General features: G+C 51.2%; 1 protein-coding gene across 8 annotated transcripts in view; it reads right to left on the reverse strand.

Moving 5' to 3' along the window:
• The window catches only part of PAQR5 (progestin and adipoQ receptor family member 5), an 87,521-nt gene that overhangs the window by 11,878 nt on the left and 54,114 nt on the right, over positions 1–21,529 (reverse strand). For 7 of the 8 annotated variants that reach the window (XM_061180142.1, XM_061180141.1, XM_061180135.1 and 4 more), the window contains 3 exons: positions 13,893–14,020; positions 11,037–11,242; positions 6,864–6,990 (listed from right to left, as the gene is read on the reverse strand). In XM_061180142.1, coding sequence (XP_061036125.1) covers positions 6,864–6,990; positions 11,037–11,242; positions 13,893–14,020 — 461 coding nt within the window. Of the gene's footprint in view, positions 1–6,863; positions 6,991–11,036; positions 11,243–12,636; positions 12,758–13,892; positions 14,021–21,529 lie in introns of those variants that run through there. The other variant, XM_061180140.1, reaches the window with a different exon arrangement.

Consider the following 21,529-nt stretch of genomic DNA (forward strand, 5'->3'; position numbering starts at 1 on the left):
GCCCAGCTCTCCATCCCCAGCATCCAGCTCAGAATCGTGTCTGAGCACATGACATCGCCAGGCTGCTGTGTGCTGTCCAGCTCTCAGGGCAGCCCAGCCTGGGGATCCCTGTTCTGGGTAAGAGGCGGCCACCGTGGACCCCGAGAAGCCCCATAACCTCCAGAGATCAGCTCCAACTTTGCTCCAGCCCATGGGCATGTCCCTCCTTTTTTCCTGACCCTGTGGACACTGGGCAGAGATGCAAGAGAAGTTCAAGAAGGAGGAGGAGAAATACGGGACCTCAATTCATCGTCCCCCAGAACAGAACCCCAGCCTTGGAAGGAACCACAAACCCCCGGGATTGATGAGGATGCAGAGGTCACGATCTGGCAGACACCCTGAGTCTGATCCTGTCCCTGCCCTTTGTGACCATGTCATCCAGCAGGTGATGTAACTCTTGTGTGCCCCAAAATCCTCATGTGTAACATAGGGACAACGACAGAATCCCTGCAAGGGATTGTTGCAAGGGTTTGAGAAAATGATGCTCGCAAAGAACTTACAGCTGTGCACGGCACAGAGTAACACCCACGAAATGGCAGCTTTTAAAAAAAATGTGTGTTGTAGGAGCCATCCTCTCCCCCTCCCCATCCTGTAGCTACGTCGTACCAGAAATTAGGAAAAGGAGGGACCAGATGAGTTCTGGGTGATTTGCCTAAAATCACAGGAGCTAATAAGAGGCAAAGCTAGGATTTACAGCCAGGGCCATCTGGCTGGCTTCCCACCCTCTCCCCTCGGGCAGGCAGAGCAGGCATCTGACCACTACCCAGCCTCTGTCCTTACCTGACAGACACCCCTCTGCCCCCCAGGAGGCAATCGGAACACATTCCCGCTGCCCCAGGAACCAGGGCCCATCTCGATGGCCTTCTCAGTCCACGCTGGCAGACCCTGTCCAACCACGGCAAGCCCACTCCCTCCCTCCCCATGCACTGCCACCGCCTATCACCTCTGGGTGCAAAGAGACTCGCTATTAAAGCACGCTCTTTCTGCGGCCACTTACACAGGAAGAAGGCTGGCTCTGGCTGGCGAGGGCCATCCCCCAAACCATGGATTTCCTGCGACTTGAGACATTTCGCCCGGCCTGATAAAGTACTTCCCCAAAGGCAAACGAACCAGCCTCTCCAGCTGCAAAGCCGAGTCTACAGGGGGAAAAAGGAGAAAAAGCAGAACAGAAGAGAGACAGCAACAAAGAGTAAGAGGCAGAAGGGCCAGCAGCCACAGAGACGGCGGGGGGGGGGGGGGGGGGGGCCTCCCACTGCCAAGGTGCAATTCCAAATCAGGCCACAGGGTGTCGCCACAGCAAGAGATTCCGAGAGGGACGGGAGGGAGTCACAGCATCCTCGAAAGCACCCCACACCCCAAAGTCTCCAAGGCCTCGCCTGGTAAGGCAATCCCTGCACCCCAGAGCTGGGAGTCAGGGAGCCAGGCCTCCTCTGCCTAGAACCAGGTGAGCAGGAAACACTGGATTTTGGGAGAAGCCTCCAGCAAGAGAGGGTTGATACAATACCAGTCTATTCTGAAACCTGATAAATTCTTGTTGCAACAAAGCTGGAAAGATCTGCAGGTGAATTCTGGAACTAGTGCTTGAAAGAAGTGGGCCTTTGGAAACATCATACTGTTGCGGAGGTGTGTCTGTATGTGTGTTGGGGGCGGGTGTTATGGTAGTTTGGTTGCTGTGTGGGTGACATAGCAGGAATATGGACATTTCCACGTGCTGGCCCCTGGCCCTAGCAGCACTCTGTCATCTGACTGAGCCCTCTGACCTCCAGATGTATCTGAGAACCACTGTCTGCTAAGCCTCCTGTCTCCAGCTCTGACCTCCAAACCCCCTTCCAGGCCTGCCCCAGGCCTCTCTGAGCTGCCACGACAGCACTGCCACGGCAAGGCTCTCACAGCACAGCTCACTATCCATCCACCAAGGATGAAAATTCATCTCTCCCTCCCAGCACCAACCACAAGGCATTTCACTGAGCAAGTATGTGTCAGAAAACCAACGGCTGGATGCTTTGAATGGATGAACGGAAAAGTGCGTACGGTGACTCGTGAACAGCAAACGCTGTGTAGCTAACATTCCTGAGAGAGTGGTGGTGCCTTCCTGGGCTTTCGGGTGGTCGGCGGGTATGAGCAGGCAGGGTCTCTGTCACCCTCACCTGGCTCCGAGAGCCACAGAGAGGTCACGCGTTCTGTCATTTCCCCCCCTCGAACGCTGCAGAACAAGAAAGCAGTTTTCTGGAACGTGTTCCTTTGAACTGAATTCCATGATAATAAGGATCGAAAGACCAGTTGGGGGAGTCCACATCTCCTAAAGGACATGTATCGTAAGGGAATGAACGCCACTAGGACCACGCTACTCTGGGAAGCATGTGGAAAACTAAAGCACGACTCCTGAGCTCCACGGTCTGCCGCTCAGGGAAGGAGGTGGTTCTCGGCCACTCCCGGCCATACCACGGACTGATGGAGCGGGAGGGGGGAGGCAGACGTGGGCTTGGGGGGTAGGGAAGAAGGCAAGGAGAGAAATCTTGGAAAAGGTGCTGAAGCGGGCATCATAGAATGCCCAAACCAGAAGGAACCCAGGGGACATCTTCTTAGATGCCCCTGTTTAAAGGTCGTGATTGGCCAGAGGCCACACAGCAAGTCTGTGAAATCGGGACCCCAGACGGCCCTCGCCCTCCTCCACCTGCTTTTCCTGAAGTTAATCAGGGCCAGAGCCTCTCCCCACACACGAGTCCCCTTCCTCACTCAGACACTGAAGACAAAGACAGAGAATGAAAACAAAGGGGACGGGCCTTGTAAGAGCAGGGATCCACCGACACACGGAAAGGAGAGCGGACAAGATGCGAAGGAGGCCAGACGGGCCCACGGGGGGACATCCCACTCTATCCTTCACTCTGAGCATGTAGCGTTTGCCCCTTTCTCCCTTTCTGTTCCGCAAGCCCCCACTTAAGCCCCGCAGGGCACGGGAGCTGAGTCCACAGAATTGTCTTCCTAGGAAGTTTACTGTCCTTCACGAGTATAGGGCCAGTCCTCTGTAGGACACACGAGGTGCTTCCATTTCCCCCGACTCTCTCTAGCCCCCCTCTAGCTTCTCTCCCCGCTTCCAGCCCCACAGGCTCTGGCAACTCTGAAGCTCCTTGTTGCCTCCCAATGACATCCCATCCTCTCCGGGCCCTCGCCCTTGTCCAGGATGTTGGCTCTGTCCAAAAGGCCCTTCCCTCCTCTCCAGCTAAAGTGTTCAACCTTCCTCAATACTCATTCCTAAGGCCACTTCGCAGAAGCCTGGGAATCCAAGCAAGTGTCATTTTGTATTATCATTATTTGCTTATGTTATATCCTGTAATGCTACACACTGAAAGCCTTTTCTTCTGGCCTTTAAAGGAAATGATGAGTCCGTCTGGACTTTTTGAGGGTCTGCAGTCTGCTTCTCACACTGCATGGGGCACTCTCTGAGGACAAGGACTGAGCCTCACTCATCCCTGTAGTCCCAGATCTTAACATGACACTTGGAGCACGGCAGGCATTTAAGGAATGTTGAGTGGTTGGTTGGATGCATTGATGGAAGGATGGGTGGTTGGGTGGGTAGATCGATGCATGAATGGGTAGGTGGATAGATGGATGGATGGATGGATGGATGGATGGATGGATGGATGGGTGGATGGGTGGATAAACTGAATAAGTGGATGGGTGGATAAACTGAATAAGTGGATGGGTGGATGGATAGATGGTTGGGTAGATGGATGGATGGGTAGGTAGCTGGATGGAAGGGTGGGTGGATGGATGAATGGGTGGGTGGGTAGATGGATGGATGGGTGGGAAGATGGATAGGTAGGTAGATGGTTGGATAGATGGATGGATGAAACAGCCACAGATGTGCCCCATAAACAGAAATAATCCATTTCATTGACAAAGGAGAAGCCCCAAATGGACATTCAAGAGATTCCTGGCCAACCTGCCCTGCCAAACAAGTTTGTCTAAAGGTGCCAGGCATGTCACATCCAAAAGACCCATTCAGGGACTTCCCTGGTGGCGCAGTGGTTAAGAATCCGCCTGCCAATGTAGGGGACACGGGTTCGAGCCCTGGTCCAGGGAGATCCCACATGCCGCGGAGCAACTAAGCCGGTGCGCCACAACTACTGAGCTTGCGCTCTAGAGCCCGCGAGCCACAACTACTGAGCCTGCACACCACAACTACTGAAGCCCACGCACTCTAGGGCCTGCATGCTGCAGCTACTGAACCCATGAGCCACAACTACTGAAGCCCGTGCGCCTAGAGCCTGAGCTCTGCAACAAGAGAAGCCACTGCAATGAGAAGCCTGTGCACCGCAACAAAGAGTAGCCCCCCCTCGCCACAACTAGAGAAAGCCCGTGCGCAGCAACGAAGATCCAACACAGCCAAAAATAATAAATTAAAAAGAAACAAAAAAAGGAAAAAAAGACCCATTCATTGTACCTGAACAATCAGGGAGGACTCCTGGCTAGAAGAAAACAATATACCCTCATGGCTTATAGGTGATTCAGGAAGATTAAAAAAAAAAAAAAAAAGTTCCAAGAATTTGCATTGGGAGTTCATGGGAAAGCAGTCCTGGATCATGAATGGCGGGACTGTTTCTTCCACCCGTGAAGCCCACCTGCCCCACCAGTCCGCAGTGCTCGCCTCCCTCTGATCCTAAGTTCGCAACAGCAGAGCCACACAGCCCCGCAGGAGCAACCAGGCAGGACAGTGGCTCGTCCAAGCACCTGATCCAGGTGTGTCTTTGGCCCAGGCCTGTCGGTGAGCCCTCGCATCCAGGCACTGTGCCTCCGGGCCACGCTTCATCTCTCTTGGGCTGTTTTTAGCATCAGTGTTACTTTTCTATGTATGTTACGCCTTGTCTCACCCAAGGCAGGGACCCGATCTCCTCCTCTCCCCCATCCGTGGCAGCCCTCACAGCTCTGGCCTGGCACAGAGGTTGCGCTTCAGAAAGAGCTTTTAATCGCCAGAGCCCTTGAGGAATTGGGGGAGAAGGAAATAATAACCCCATGATGTCTGATTCAGTTTTCTACCCTCTGGGCAGACCCTATCTCCTCACAGCTGGAGGGGCGCTCTGATTTCCAGGAAGAGGGAAGGGGGAGTTTACCCCCAACTCCCACCCCAGGGACAAAGCAACACAAAGCCCAGTCTTGAGACTGAGCCTGGAAATGAGACTCACCCCCATGGCAAGCAGCTCCGTGCTTCCCACCACCTGCCTCAGGACAGGTAAGTGGAAGGCAAGTTGGGGCAAGCATTCCCGATGCTGTTTAAGGCTCTATCCTTTGATTTTTAAAGAAAACCAACCTGTCAAGTTTGGGGAACTTGCCTACCTCTGGATCCCACAAAACCAAAGTGTCACCCAAAGAAAGCTGGAGCCAAAATCATTGCAGGGAAGTTGCAGAAGCATACCTCTCCCTCCCTGTTTTCTCCTGGGGAGGGAAGAGTTGGCGGCTGCCAGGAATAAGAATTCTATGAGGCCAGCAGCAGTCTATTTGGAAGACTCAAACTGGCTCAGTGGAGTCGCTGGTAGGGGGACAGATGGCCAGGGGTGACCACCAGCCTTCCTTGGCGCTCTTCCTAACCCACCATGAAAGGCCCCCAGCTCCCAGCACCATCTACACAGGGATGTTACCCCAACACCACCATTCCAGACGTTTCCCAAGTAATTTCGGGTAGTTCATTTTTACCAAGAGCTGAATAAACTAGAGTAGTTATCCTAAAAAATGCCTCTTGTACTCATACTCCAATGAGCTTCCTTGAGTGCAAGGAAAAAAATGGAAGGAATAAGAGCCAGTTAGCTGGGCATGACTCATGGCCACCGGTCTTCCCCTGGGGATGTGTTGGACATTTGAATATCATCCATCACCCACCACACAGATAGGCATATCTTGTTTTATTGCACTTTGCCTTATTGTGGTTTTTGCAAATTGAAGGTTTGTGGCAACCCTGTGTTGTCAGATGATAGCATTTTTAGCAATAAAGTATTTTCTAATAAAGGTGTGTACATTGTTTCTTTAGACATAATGCTATTGCACACTTAATAGACTACAGTGTAAATATAACTTTTATATGCACTGGGAAACCAAAAAGTTTGTGTGACTTGCCTTATTGTGATGTTGGCTTTATTGCGGTTGTCTGGAACCGAACCTGCAGTATCTCCAAGGTGTGCCTCTATCAAGAGGCCGGCCCCCTCTGTCCCTATTAGCAGATGGCCCATTTATGGGGCACCTCCTATGGGCCAGGCTAGTGTTAGGTGTTCTGGATACATTACCTGTAATCCTTACATCCGTCTCACAAGGTAGCTGTGTTGACTCCACTTTTTTTTTTTTTTTGGCCACGCCACACAGCTTGCAGGATCTTAGTTCCCCAACCAGGGATTGAACCTGGGCCACAGCAGTGAAAACACCAAGTCCTAACCACTGGACCGCCAGGGAACTCCCTTGACCCCATTTTATAGATAAGCAAACTGAGGTTCAAGGAGGGTAAGTGACTTGTTCAGCAACAGGACAAGCTACATAACTTGTAGAGCCCAGAGCAGAAGAAAAGTAGGGGGACCCCCTTGTTCAAACCTCATTAAGTGTTTCGAAACAACAACAGCAGGGAATTAAACCAAGTGGGGAGCCCTCTTGATCACAGGGCCCTGAGTGCCTGCACAGGCGTGTGCCTGTGAAGCTGGTCCTGCCCGGCCACTGGAAGTCCATCTGGAACTGAGTCCCAGGTTCTCGAGCGTCTTTTCCACTGTCCCCTCCAACAGTCCAGGAAGCTGCATGCTCCGCGCCGCTTCCCACCCCATCCCATCTGAGACAGAGCAGCCGGGTACCTGGAATAGCAGGAGAGGCCGGTGCTAATGCTGGTGTTCAGCACAGCCAGGGCCACGTAGTAGTCATGGAAGACGGTGTTCACCAGTGCGTCCGGGAATACATAGGCAGAGTAGGCGATGGCCGAGCCTGGGAAGAAAAACCAGCCTTGGGCAATAAGCCAGGACTCAGCACTGTCTGGGCTCCTTGGGAAGACCAACCCCCCCACCCCCGCATCTGGCTGAGCCCCCCATCATCCCCACAGACCACGAGCAGTCCTGCCGCTGCACCCTTGCTTATGCCATCACCCATCACCGCCCCCCCCCCAGCATGAGAATGTTCTGTGAGCCCAGCACTGCTCCAAGGGCTTGACATGCATTAACTCACATAAACTTTACAACCACCCTCTGACATCAATCCTGCACTTATCCTCATTTTACAGAGGAGGAAATGGAGGCACAGAGAGGTTTAGTAACCCTCCCAGGGACACACAGCTAGAAAGCAGCAAAGCCAAGCTTCAAACACGGGCAGTTCAGCAACAGTCCCTGCTTTTAACTATGGTCCACGATGACACCCCAGTGTGCTAAGCTTTGCTCTGAGTGTGCACACATCTCACCTGCCTGATGATATGGGTGTCCCTTGTGGAACAATCAAGGCTGCAGGGGAGGGGGGTGGTGGGATGAGGGAGGGCCCTTGCCGAGGCGAGGTGTGTCACATCAGCGGGCTGGGGGACTGGCCAGCTGAGAGGCTGGGCGTGAGATGCTAGCCTCAGCATTTTGTTTTGTTTTAGGTTTTGGAGTTTGTGAGAGAAGGGTTACTGAAGGACCTTCTAGAGACCTGTCTGCTGCAGCTTTTGTTTGAAAGAACAGGGGAGATCACTGCCCTTTTCGAAGGGGACAGATGTGTCCAGGAGCCTGGACCAGGTGGCCTCTCCAGGCACCCTCACCTGCTGAGGTCCCTTTTGGGAGAGGCAGCTGCAGGCCTGTCAGCCCAGAGCCTAAGATCAGACCTAAGGACACCTGTTATCCAAAGACAAAGAACCCTGGAATGCTAGTTCAAGGCTGAACTCAACCTCAGGCCATGCAAGTTCAACCTCTGCCTTTGATCCCACGTGACTGGTGAAATCTAGTGAAGCCCAGGGATGTGCCCAGGGTCATACAGGCAGAAAGGGCCAAGAATCACTACTCCTGGTACAGTGCTCCCCACTCCTGCAGGCTACCTGTGAGATTTCAGCTGGAACTGCCTCCAGGGGGACAGATTCTTGCCTCAGCCTGACACCATGGGGAAGCTCCCATGTGGACCAGGATGCATCTGCTCTGTGTGTACTGACTGGGGCCAAGCTCCATGGGGGATATAAGAGCGAAGGAGACTCAGTCCCTGCCAAAAACCGCAGTGGAAAGGGAAATTGGTGAGTGCCTCCAGGCGGGTTCCAGGGTGAGGTGGGCGTTCAGGATGGGCAGGCATGCAGTCAAGCAGCTGACCTTGGAAGCATCCTTGGAAGATGGGAGATTCTTACAGGTGCCTGAGGGCAGGGACGGCTTTCCAGGGAGCAGGAGACACCTTTGGATGCCAGACTAAGGAAAGTGAACGTCCCCTTTCAGGCAATAGGGGGCCCACCGAAGGTTTCTGAGCAGGGGATTAAGATGGTCAAAGCCTAGTGAAAGTGCGCGGGAGGTCCAAGAGGGAGGGGAACAGCTGGACATCGGGGAGGAAGCTGAGCAAACGCCACCCTCCAGGGATTGAGGGTTTCCACGGGGTCGGGGAGGAGGAGAGATGGCTGCAGACAAGGAAGTCCCAGGTGGATCCCACAGGCTCTCTCGACTGACTAGACCTTCCTTCCAGGTTTACTGAACACCCCCATGTCAGGCTCTGGGCTACGGACTGGAAAACCAGATGTGAAAGACGCATGGCTGTCCTCAGGGAGTTGTTCCCAGTGAGGGGCAGAAATGAAGGAATCAGAGCTCCATGGAGGTGGATCCAGGCCCGGGGACTTGGAGGAAGCCACAGGCAGGGGCCCTGAGGCTCCCAGGCCCTGGCTCTGCCATTCACAAGCTGCGTGACCTGGGTAACTTACCTTAAGTGTTCTCACCTATAGCGTGGGTATAATGATGGTCCCCACCTCAGGGGCCTGCTGTCAGGGTTAACTAGGTAATCGTGGTAATCGCTACCTTCTGTTGCTTACTAAGTGCCAGGCACTGTCCGACACGCTTCACTTACAAAACCCATTTAATCTTTGTAACACTCCTATGAGGAAGATACTATGCCAACTGTATCTTGCCTAAGAGCATGTAAGTATTAGGGGGTGGTGCAGTTAGGCCGCTAAGCCCTGCGTTATGCCACCCCTTGGTGATGTGGGATGTGGGTCGGGTGCTCGGCATGGAGCCTGCCGTGATGCCTCCAAAACGCTTGCTCTTATCATAAATGAGTCTGGGGCAGGCGATCGAGGGTGATGGAAGCTGCCGGGTTAAGGAGTTTGGACTTCACCCCAGGTAACTGGGAACCTGGAAAAGTTTAAGTGGGAGGGGTGCCATGGTCAGAAGGCCTTGAGGAAACCCCGCAGGGCAGCTGGGTGAAGCCCAGTGGAGAGGTGTGAGGGACTGAGCCAAGCCAATGGGGGCACGGCCGATTTGAAAAGTATGTAGGAGAAACTCAACTGAGTTTGCCAACCGATTAGACAGGATGGTGAAGTGGGATGGGTGGGGAGTGAGAGGCAGGGAGAACTTGATTATTCACAGATTTCTGACTCGAAGGGGAGTAGATGCAAGGGCGGGGGCGGGGAGGATGTAGATGATCTCGGTCCCAGGGCTGGATGTGGGGTGGAGCTTGGGTGAGCAGTTTACTAGAGATGGGGTTTGGGAGTGTCCCCCAGAGGTGTTGGGGGATGGTGTGGGTGCAGAGGAGATCTCCCAGGGAGCCTGACCACGGAAGAACAGAGGCCCAAGAATGGACTCCCAGCTTGCGCACCTATGGGGGGACGGAGGAAGGGGAACTGGTGAAGCAGGATAAGCATGTGAATGGGTGGGAGGAAAACTAGGAGGGAGTGATGCAACAGGGGCCAGAGGAAGCGGGGGAGGTTTGAGGAGCATGGGGGTGCCCCCTGCATCAAAGGCTGGAGAGAGAGCCCACGGGGCCTGCGTGGGTCCTGAGAGTCAGGAGGAGGCTGGGGCCTCGGCAACCAGAGTTTTAGTGACGGTGGGGACTGGGCAGCAGAGCACTGAGGAGTGGTGAGCATGTAGAGACTCGCGTGCGTGTGTGTGTGTGTGTGTGTGCGTGTGTGCGTGTGCGTGCGTGTTTGTGTGTGTGTCTATGTTTGTCTATGTATATGGGTTTGTGTATATGTATGTACGTGTGTGTTACTAGTGAAGAGAGAGGGAGAGGGGTGGGAGAATAGGATGGAGGTAGGTCCTCACACACCCTCTTGGGCAAAGGGAAGACGGTGACTTTGCTTTCACACCTGGAGCAGGACCAGGAGGGAGGAAGCGGCCAGAGCTGGGATGCAAGGAGACAGATGGATGCCCACAACTGGGGGAGAGGAGAGGAGACAGGAGGAGGGGGTGTCAACCTCCCACCTCCCCTCACTCTATCCCTGCAGCTCTAACCCCTACAAGCCTCCAGACCGATGGGGTCTGTGACCACCCCCTTCTCTGCGGGGCACGACAGAGACCAGCACTGATGTGTGGAGTTGGCTCCCCCTGGCCTGTGACAGCAGATTGTTAGCGTCAGAGAACTCGCAAGCCAACTGTTAAACACAGCCATCATTAAAAATTGAATGACATGAACTTACAATGACATGCATCAAATTAACAAGAGCAACAGCTGTTCAGTCAACGCACCCGCTGTATCTGTACAGAGGAATGGCTACGTAATGGGGACCTACCACGCATCTCTCCCCAGCCCTGTGTTCAGTGACGTTGGCGGCTTGAAGCCGGCCGTGGCAGGATTATTTACACCACAGCAAACCTGCCAACGCCACAGACCGGGACTTTGGTCCACAGAGAGCCAGTTGTTAAATATTTGCCAGCATGCCTTTGGACAAGTTTCTTATAAAACACTCATCAGGCACCCGGGCAGGGGCACTGGCATTGCGGTGACTCTTCCGGAAGCCCACCAGAGCCTCACGGTGACCCCAGCTCCCAGGGGAAGGGGAAGGTGATTCAGTCACAGGGAAGAGGAGGCAAGAGCAGGGCCTGACGTACCCAGGCTGAAGAGGTTGACGGCGCCGTAGTCCAGGAAGTAGCAGATGTGCCGGGCGTTCCTGGACATGGAACTGAAGGTGTGTGCACAGCTGGATGCGAGGGGGTACACACAGCTGGCACCCATGTACACGAGCAGAGGCCAGGCGTAGCTGTCATTCAGGACGTCCGTCACACGCAGGGTGCTCACAAACCTCCACGTGAAGAACCTGGAACACAGGGGGACACCTTCAACCTCCGAGACAGGGGCTCCTCTTACCGTCCTCAACCGACCGTCGTCTGCCTTCCATTCCCCTGGGATGACCGGCTCCTATATGGTCTCGCTTTGGTGACATGCCATGAGCGAGGAAGGGTGAGTGGGGTCCTTTTTGGTTGGAAATATGCAGGATGGGCAATGGTCCAGTCCCCTCCCCCTGCATGTGGTGACAGATCCCTTTTACAGCAGCTTGCCAGGTGACTCTCCAGCTTCAGCTTGCACGCTTCCAGGGATGGGGAGCTCACCATCTTTTGAGGCAGCTCTGAGTGTTGCAAAGTTTCATTGAGCCTCCATCTGTCTCCCTGGAATTTCTCTCCATTGGATCAGCCCTAGTTCTCCCCATCAGCACCACAGAAAACAAACCTATCAAATATCTCAAGGCTGTCTTCATAATCCCTCACACCTCTCTGAGCGTCACATTAAAAAACCTCAGTGCATTCAACCATTCCTCATGGGATGCAAATTTGGCCTTGTCGTCATCCCTGTGGTTGGTCCAAGTTCCCCTTGCAGGAGGGCACCTCAAAGAGAAGCAATCCCCTCTGTGGGGTCTGGAAAGTCTGGAAGACAACGGGACGATTTTCTCCCCCCTCTTCCATGCTATTTCTCCACTAATATCACCATCTCTTTTCTGAGGGGCCTGGTCCCATGGCTGAGTCTCGGCTAAGCCTAGGCCTCCAGACTCTTCTCTACATGGAGACACTGCACAGTTCTGTGTCAGATCTGCCTAACCTATAACCCATGCGTGGGGTTCTTGCTTGTAGAGCTGCCCGCTTCCACAAACCGCCACTAGAGAGCCAGGCCCCTTTCCCACAAACTCTCCCAGGGAAGGGACTAAAAGCTTTTCATGCAGGAACCCCAAGAGCATCGCTAAATTCTCTGGCTACATTTGTGATCTTTTCCCTCCTGTCCCAGCAGAAATCAAGCTTAAGCTATCTGCTATTTTTCAAAACGTACCCTTTTATCATCTCGAGATTACTCCCGAGTCCCACTTCCCTGGGGCATCTTTCTCCGGCTCTCCCAAGCCCTCCTTGCTGCTGTGTGTTGCACTCTCAGGGCCTGGCAGTACAGGGGCGTCATGCCCAGTGGGGCGCCCCTGCCAGCATGCCTCAGCTGTAAAACAGCTACAACGGGATCTGCGCACAGCAACTCAAGCCCCACAAACAGGGATGGTCAGGCTGGCACTTTGTAGTGGCACAAACTTCAAAATAGCCTAAGTCACCTGTGGTTCATCCAGAAAATGGAACACCACGCAGCTGTTCAAAAGCCAGAGAGGCTTCTGTGGGGGTCAGACAGAGATCTCTGAGGGAAAAGCAAGGGAGGAAAGAACCAGGTGCTGGGTGTACACACATGTCACAGATGCTCGAGTCTCTAGAAAAGCGTTCTGGGAGGATGCACAAGCAGCAGGTCACCCCGGCAGCTCCAGAGAGGACGAAGAGGGGCCGGGGGAAGACTCCGACTCTACTCCCTTCTGCAATGTTATAATTTATTATCATTTAGACTTTTTACTTAAGTTTACTTAAATTTAAAACAACGAACAGCCTCCGTGAGCAGATCTTGCTGCCACCCGGACCAGTCTGCAGGCCCTAGGGCTTCTTTACAGGTGGTCCTATCCCACCCCAAGCCTGAGCTCTCCCTCTTCTTCACTGGCGACATTTCTGGCACCAAGCAGCCTTCCCCTGCATTTTGCCCTGGGTCTGTCTCTGACTGCTGGCCAGGCAGGCCACCGTCCTCAGGCCCCTCTCTGCCTGCAGCACACCCTGGGGTCCTTCCACTCTCTTGGCTTCTCAATATGATTGGGAGGGGGAGTCCAGAGACCAACCTGTGCCAGAACTTGCCAGGGGATGTAAGCAAGTCACTCTTTTCTCTGGGCCGCATCTGTGTCAGCCAGTGGTGGTCTGAGTCGGCTGGTGGCCCGCATGACCCCCATGGTCCTTCCAGCTCTCATATACTAGGACCCCATCTCCACCCTTCACTCGCTATGCCCAGGCACCGGGTATGTGAAGCTGGTCTTCGGTCCCCACCTTTCTCAGCCAGGTCCCATCTCACCTTCCTGGCAATCCCCATTTGTGCGTGGGCACATGCCGGAGCATTCTCCTGCCTGGCTCCCTTAAAGTGCTGCCTGACCAAATGCCTCACAGCTGCTGTGGTCCCAGGCACCCACAGCTCTGTGCCCGATGCCTTTTCCAATGCCTCATCCCCTAATCCTCAGGGCAACCCCAGGAAGGGCGCAGACTATCCTGCTTTGCATATGGGAAAATGCGAAGCCCAGAGAGGTTAAGTGACTTGCTCAAGCTAGGGAATTTTAGCCAGGGCTTCCAGAAGACCCAGAAAGCCTCCAAGACTGAATAAGACAATCCTCTCAAATCAGGCCCCGAAGCAGGGGAGCAGGGAAAGACTGGGGAGCTGCCAGGAGCCCCTCGAATCCTACTACAATCTGGGTCCTAGAGCTCACCCCAGCAGCAGACCGCCACGCCTCCCAACACCATGGGGGAGTCCCCCAAATCCCATCACGGAATCTCAGCTCTCTCCACCCCAGCTGTGTTTAAAGAAGCCCCAGTTCCCAGGCTATGAATGAGCAGCTGGTCAAGGGGGCTGGGAGGTACCAGAAGGGCAGCAAGTGCGTCCAGATGTTGAGGGTCTCATTCGTCATTTGGAAAAGGCTGAGGAGACAGGCCATGGCGGAACTCTGTGGATGTCGGTAGCCGAAGAGGATGCCCTGCTCATGGAACACCTGCAGGGGGAAGAGAAAGGGGCGCCGAGGTGAGACAAGAGGGTGGCGGGAAAGTCTCAGGAGGAACATCTCCGGTAGTCTCTAGCTTTCTCCCACTGTAGCCTGGAACACTTGACCCCGAGTCCTTGACCTGTCAAGCTGCTCCTGCCTCCGTCCCATTGCTTCTAAACTCCCATGTCCTTCCAGAAGCCTGCAGCCAGCTGGAGGAGAGGATTCAAGGCCCTGACTCCCTTTGGGAATCCAGCCTGTCTTTGCATGCCAGATGTACTTACTCCTGTCATGAATATTGCCTAAGAATATGCTTTTGCACCCTCTGCCTGGGGCTTACAGCCCAGTCTTCGGATGCCTTCGTGGTTGGTTGACATATATGCTGCCTGTTCGAGCCAACAAGCCCTGGATGTCAGGGGCTGGTGGGATGATCTCTGCGGAAGATCCCTGCCCGCCGGGGCCAGGATATATTCACCAAGGCACTTCATAAAGGCCTGTTGATGATGAAACTATGATGGCATCAGCCTGCACTGCAGGTGGAGGAGAAGGCTGGTCACAGCAGGGCCCACGCAAGCTCCCCACCCCACGCAGCCCACCTGGCAAGGCTCTCAGTAACCACCCCGGATGAGAAACTTGGACTGGTCAGGTAAAATAGCGGATGTCAGCCTGCTCGGAGGACTGCATCACATCCATTAAAAACGGTAATTATGGAGACAATGAGGCATGAGGGACAAAAGCTCAGGATGCGATATTAAGTGAAAAAAAGTGGAATGTCCACTGTATTCCTGCCATGATGATTAGAACTATAGAAATTTTAAGCACACATAGTGGGGTGGAGACTGGGAGAAACACGGAAAAGGAAAGAGTTTTATTTGTTGAACTAGCAGGATTTGCGGGAGATTTTCTCCCCCTTTTGTGTTGATCAGATCAGGGTTTCTCAATCTTGATCCTGTTGACATTTGGGGCCAGACAATTCTTTGTGCTGGGGGGGAGCTGTCCTAGGCATTGTTTAGCAGTAATGTGACAACCAAAAATGTCTCCCGATATTGCCAATGTCCCTGGGAGCAAAATCTCCCCCAGTTAAGAACCACTGACTTAGCCGAATGTTGTTATAACCTTTGAGAGGTAAGTAAATATGAGTAGATTAATTGAGGCAAATAATGACAATGACAATATTAGTAATCGTAATGTAAATTGAATCATAATCAATTTTAAAGGTTTCCCTCTGATTTTCTAGGGCTGTGGGAGGAATGGAAGGCTGGGAGAATTCCTACCTAGCCACCCATTTCCCATTTGGGTTACCAACTTCTTAGTTTAAGAGAGGATCTTGATTCAAAAATACACAATATTTGTAATGACCTATAATGGAAAAGAATCTGAAAAAGAATATATATAATAATAACTGAATCACTTTGCTGTACACCTGAAACTAACACAACATTGTAAATTAACTTACTTCAATTTTTAAAAAGGGTTTAAAAAATAATAAATAAATAATCAAAAACAAAACAAAAACCACAAGAATAGACAATGTAGGGACTTCCCTGGTGGCACAGTGGTTAAGAATCTGCCTGACAATGCAGGGGACACGGGTTTGAGCCCTGGTCTGGGAAGATCCCACATGCCGCAGAGCAACTAAGCCCGTGCGCCACAACTACTGAGCCTGCGCTCTAGAGCCCGTGAGCCACGACTACGGAGCCCGCAAGCCACAACTACTGAAGCCTGCGCACCTAGAGCCTGTGCCCGCAACAAAGACAAGCCACCGCAATGAGAAGCCTGCGCACCGCAAGGAAGAGTAGCCCCTGCTCAACACAACTAGAGAAAGCCTGTGCGCAGCAACAAAGACCAAACGCAGCCAAAAATTTTTTTAAAATTTTAAAAAAGAATACACAATGTATGGCATAACTTGGACTATCTCTTGAGGTTCTGAGTCAACAGGTCTCATGGAATAGTGGAGAAATTAGTAAGGGGATATCAGAGTAAAGAGTCAAATCTGGGCCCATTAGGTGCCCTATGACCTTGAGCTGGGCCACAACTCTCAGGGCTCCGTGTCCTCACCTATGAAATGGGGGGCGTTTGCTCACCAGACGGTGAGGACATTCCCATCTTGGTTCAATTCTGGATGAAACTAGTCAACTAGGGGGAGGGGGAGAATGAAGTTGGTTCATGGTCCAGTGAAGAAATACTGTTTGAATTAGGTTTGGGTTTTAGCTAATTAAAGCGATTTGTTCCAGTTTTTGATTCACTGTGCATTTCTGCTGACATCCCCGGTTTTCAGTGGACAAGCTTCTCTAATGGGCAGCAGGCATCTCCGCTTGCAGCTGCCCACCCACCAGGGTTGCTGACAAGGCGGCAAACGGGCTGATGGCCTTCAGCCTTTGAGTCACGCGAGGAGGATGGTGCGTGCTTAGCAGGCACACGTAAGGCCCTCCAGCAGAAACTACAGGTCTATCATTCTACCTGTTATGTTTCTTATTTTCTTCCTTAAAAAAAATTTTTTTTTAATAAATTTATTTATTTTATTTTTGGCTGTGTTGGGTCTTTGCTGCTGCGCAGGGGCTTTCTCTAGTTGCAGTGAGCGGGGACCACTCTTTGTTGCAGTGCGCGGGCTTCTCATTGCGGTGGTTTCTCTTGTTGCAGAGCATGGGCTCTAGGCGCGCGGACTCAGTAGTTGCGGCTCGCGGGCTCTAGAGAGCAGGCTCAGTAGCTGTGGTGCACGGGCTTAGCTGTTCCGCAGTATATGGGATCTTCCTGGACCAGGGCTCGAACCCGTGTCCCCTGCATTGGCAGGCAGATTCTCAACCACTGTGCCACCAGGGAAGCCCTCTTTTTTTTTTATTAAAGCATTGGTCTCTTGTTAAAATGCAAGGACTCCAGAAAGGAGCAATTGTTATTAATTATTCACTGCTTCATGAGAATAAGTTCAGCGGATCCCGTGTAGCAGGAGATCTTACGACAAGGGGCCTACGGAGCCCTGGGCATGTGAGGGTGACACACAGGGAGGAAGCAGGGCGGGGCTGCAGGACAGCTCAGATGCAGTGACGGCCACAGCTGGACGGTGGATGGACGGGACCCAGAGCAGGGGGGAGTCTCCCACATTTTTTCCACGGTGACTCAGGATATGACTACTGTCCTTCTCTCTTTGGACCCTGCATTCTGGGAGGCAAGAGAGGATGCTGATAGAGTCAAAAGCCAGAGGGGAACAGAGGGGCTGGGAAGTCCACAAACTGGACAACTTGACCACACTGAAGAATCTGGCCCCAGACCTGGGGAGAATGCCTTACCACCAAGGCCAGGGTTGGGCACAGATTAAAAGAACCTGCGTCTCTCTGACCGGCTATCCTGACGCCAGACATGGGGGCAGGATTTTAAGCAGCCCCTCCAAAAAAAAAAAAAAAAAGACAGATGGATAAAGGATGGATAAAAGAAAGGGAGTCCCTCTGTCCCAGAAGAGCAATTCTGCCTCCTGCCTCTCCACCTTGACCCCCCGTTCATGAGGCGGCATTGCTATGTCCACTCCTGCTCTGAGCCCCTCCAAGCACAGGAAGGGAGACGCGTTCTCTCCCTTGTCCGGCTCCAGCCTTAGCAAAGCACTTTGCATAGAGTAGATCCTTACAGAATGCATGCTACATAAATCTGAACAGCAAAACAGTTGAAAACAATTTTGCGTTCGTGCCTAGTTTGACCCCCAAAGGCAAACTGTGGGCATTGCCTTAATACTCCATAGCTGGGCCTCATTTGTAAGCAGCCCAAAGTTAGCAGGCGCTGGCATATTTGCACAGCAGAATTGATTTGACTCCACCTTGCCTCCCAGGTTGCAGGCCGGGCAATTTAGAATGAAATGAAATCAAATTGCGCGCAGCCTATAATTTAGGAGCGAGAACCCCCAGGCAGCCAGGTGGAAGGGCACGTCAGTGGGTTTTCCTCTTACTGCCTGTCACGAATTCAGCTTCCAAGAACAGCCCTGTGCCCCTGCCAGCTGATGCCTGAAGTTCCATGCGACCATTTTAAACCCTTGGTTTTTCCAGCTATTAAACTGCAAATCACCTGGGGAAAATAATCGGGCATTCTGGCTAGCAGTAAATAAGAGAGGATTTTGATGGCAGGCAAAGCACAGAGGCTGTCAGAGCGGGGTCAGCAGGCCACCGGCCTCGGCGTGGTAATCTGCATTTCCCATCTAGATCTCATTGAATCCTCACGGCCTCGTGAGGGACAGCCTTTTACTGTCCCCATTTCACAGAAAAGGAAACTAAGGTCTGTGGATGTTAAGGCATTTCTCGAAGATCACAGAAGTAGTGGGAGCAAAGCTGAGACACCAGACTCCGTGTCCTGGTCTCTCACACTATCCTCCCTGCCACTCCAGAGGGCTTGTCGGAGATGAAGCTCTCACCTCTCAGCCTGCAGTGTGATTGTGGACCGTCATACACTTCTCTGAACCTTAGTTGCCTCTTCTTTAAAGTGGCGTCATTGTTCTGAATTGCATCTCCCACAAAATTCATATGTTGAAGCCCTAACCTCCAGCACTTCTGAATATAACTGTACTTGGAGATAGTCTTTAAAGAGGTGATTAAGTCAAAACAAGACAGTTAATCTAATCTAACTGGTGTCCCTCACGAGAAAAGGATATTTGGACACAGAGGGAGACACCAGGGGTGTGCGTGCACAGAGGGATGACCATGTGAGGACACAGCAAGAAGGTGGCCCTCTGCAAGCTGAGGAGAAGCCTCAGAAGAAACCAACCCTGCCGGCACCTTGATCTTGGACTTCCAGCCTCCAGAACTGTGAGAAAATAAATTTCTGTTGTTTAAGCCACCCCGTCTGTGGTACTTTTTACGGCAGCTCGAGCTAATACAAAGTACAAGTGGTGAGGCTGGGGGACAAAGTCTCTAAGCCAGCGCCTCTCCGACTTTCTTCTGCAGGTGTCTGCAGATCACCTAGGGATCTTACTGCAGCCCAGGCTACTGCCTCAGCATCGTGCTGTCACCTCCCTGTCCAGAATCTGTAGTTCATCACAGAAGAGGAGGTGCCCTTTAGGTATGTTAAGATGAACCCAAAGACACAGGCATGAAAAGCAAGGGAGGGGACAGTGAGAGACCAGCAAGGAGTCTGGTGAGGTGTTGGTAGGCAGAGGCATGGATAGAATGGGGAGGAAGAGAGCGGGCCACAAACTGCTGTGTCAAGTATAACCCGTCATTTAGTGAGTATCTGCCACGTGCCTGACACTGGGTCGGACACCAAGCCACTGTCTCATGCAGGACGGACCATGCTTGGTCCTGGTAAAAGAGAACACTTAGGTTCTCAATCTAAAACACATAAAACATCACTGGTACACAACCCACATGCAATTACTAGAACTGTAAATTGGCTGAATTAATAGCCAACCATTGTTGGTATTAAGCAATTACAGATAAAGGTCAATTTAGAACACTGGGGTGATGTTCTTTAAAAAATAAGCATCTAATATTCAGTCAAGCATAAGGATGCTTTCCATACATGCAAGACAATATTTATACAAGATGATGGTAAACTTCTTCTGGCCGAACATGTAAGATGGATACAAAGTAGTGAAACAAATGACCACTGTATCTAGGATGGAGGATCTGAAGGATATTAGTACTTTAATGAGCAATAAAGTGAAAAAAACAAAGACACATAGGATGTTTTTAAAAAGTAAATGTTACTCAGTACAGGTAGGTGTACCAGGGTGAGAAGTCCCACTGAATGACGAGCATTATACGGAGTGTTGATCTGCAGAAGAAGAAAGTGACGAAGTTGAAACAATGGAGCATTCCATCAGTTTTACTTTATTATAATAATACAGTCTTTGATTTAAGAACTAGAAAAATAATCTTAAAATTTAGGCATTGATTTAAAAATCTGCCATGGGCAAGCTTGTGATAACATGATTTGAGAGTCTGTGGTAGGCAAAATAATTGCCTCTCAAGGATGTCCATGTCCTAATCGCCAGAACCTGTAAATATGTTAGGTTACACGGCAAAGGGGAATTAAGGTCACAGATGGTATTAAAGTTGCTAATCAGCTAACCTTAAAATAGGGAGATTATCTTGATTATCCAGGTAGGCCTAATGTAATCACGAGGGTTCTTAAAAGTGGAAGGGAGAGGACTTCCCTGGTGGCACAGTGGTTAAGAATCCATCTGCCAAGGCAGGGGACACGGGTTCGAGCCCTGGTCCGGGAAGATCCCACATGCCGTGGAGCAACTAAGCCCGTGCGCCACAACTACTAAGCCTGCGCTCTAGAGCCCGCTAGCCACAACTACTGAAGCCGGCGCGCCTAGAGCCCGTGCTCTGCAACAAGAGAAGCCACCACAATAAGAAGCCCGTGCACTGCAAGTAGAGAAAGCCCGCGCACAGCAACGAAGACCCAACGCAGCCAAAAATAAATAAATAAAATAAATAAATTTTTTTAAAAAACCTTTAAAAGTGGAAGGGAGCGGTAGAAGGGGATGTGACTATGAAGAAGGGTCGAGAGATGCAACATTGCTGGCTCTGCTGATGGAGGGAATGGGCCAGGAGCCAAGGACTGTAGGTGGCCACCAGAAGCTGGAAAAGGCAACAGGTTCTCCCCAGAGAGCCTCCATCGACACTTTGATTTTAGCCTAGTGAGACCCATGTGAGATTTCTAACCTACAGAACTGTAAGATAATCAATTTATCTTCTTTTTTAAGCCATCAAATTTGTGGTGATTTGTTATGGCAACAACAGAAAACTAATACAAGGTCAGGATTTGTCCAAAAATCCAAAAGCATTCTTAGAGCTGGAGATGGCAGCACATGGTTTCAATTTCTTACTAGGAGAATTGATGCCTTCCTTTGGAACAATTCAAAGATTATATACGACATCCTCAGAATCTTCCCCAATATGGGATATCTTCCTGAAACACATATCAAATTTGACCACAAACTACTCTTATTCTTGCAATGGGAATGCCAAATAAATATCATTAAACACTTAGGTAAAATTTAGGCAAGATGCAAGATGACTGAAAGAAATTAGTGAAACAACAGAAGGTCCTCAAATACAGAGCAAATCCCATCTTTGGTGAGAAATGACACTAGGTTTGAACCTGAGCTGTCCACAGATATATGTTATGGGATGTTGTTAGCAAAAGCCTACAAAAAAGAAAAGAATCTAGTTTGGCTATTTCACTTTTAAAGGGATTAAAAATGCATATTTATTATTTTAAATATCTCTAGGACTTTTCTAAACTAAAGGAGCCACACACGAAATATGCAAAAATGATATTCCAATAAAATAAAATTCAAATAAGGAAACAAAAATGTCTATGGACTATGAAAGAGAAGATTTACATACAAACAATCCTGAAGTTGATTCCCACAGAAATTATTTTTCTGGCCATTGCAGACTGAGGTATAATTTTGACTGAGCAAGACGCTATTTTGTTTTCTTTATAATTTTTCTTGGAAAAAGAAAAATCAAGTAAGTACGATATGGATCTAGATATTGTTTTAAGGAAGTGAAAAGAGCAACATAAAAGATG

The sequence above is a fragment of the Eubalaena glacialis genome, chromosome 2 (assembly GCF_028564815.1).
Source record: "Eubalaena glacialis isolate mEubGla1 chromosome 2, mEubGla1.1.hap2.+ XY, whole genome shotgun sequence".
In the NCBI taxonomy this organism is placed as follows: Eukaryota; Metazoa; Chordata; class Mammalia; order Artiodactyla; family Balaenidae; genus Eubalaena; species Eubalaena glacialis.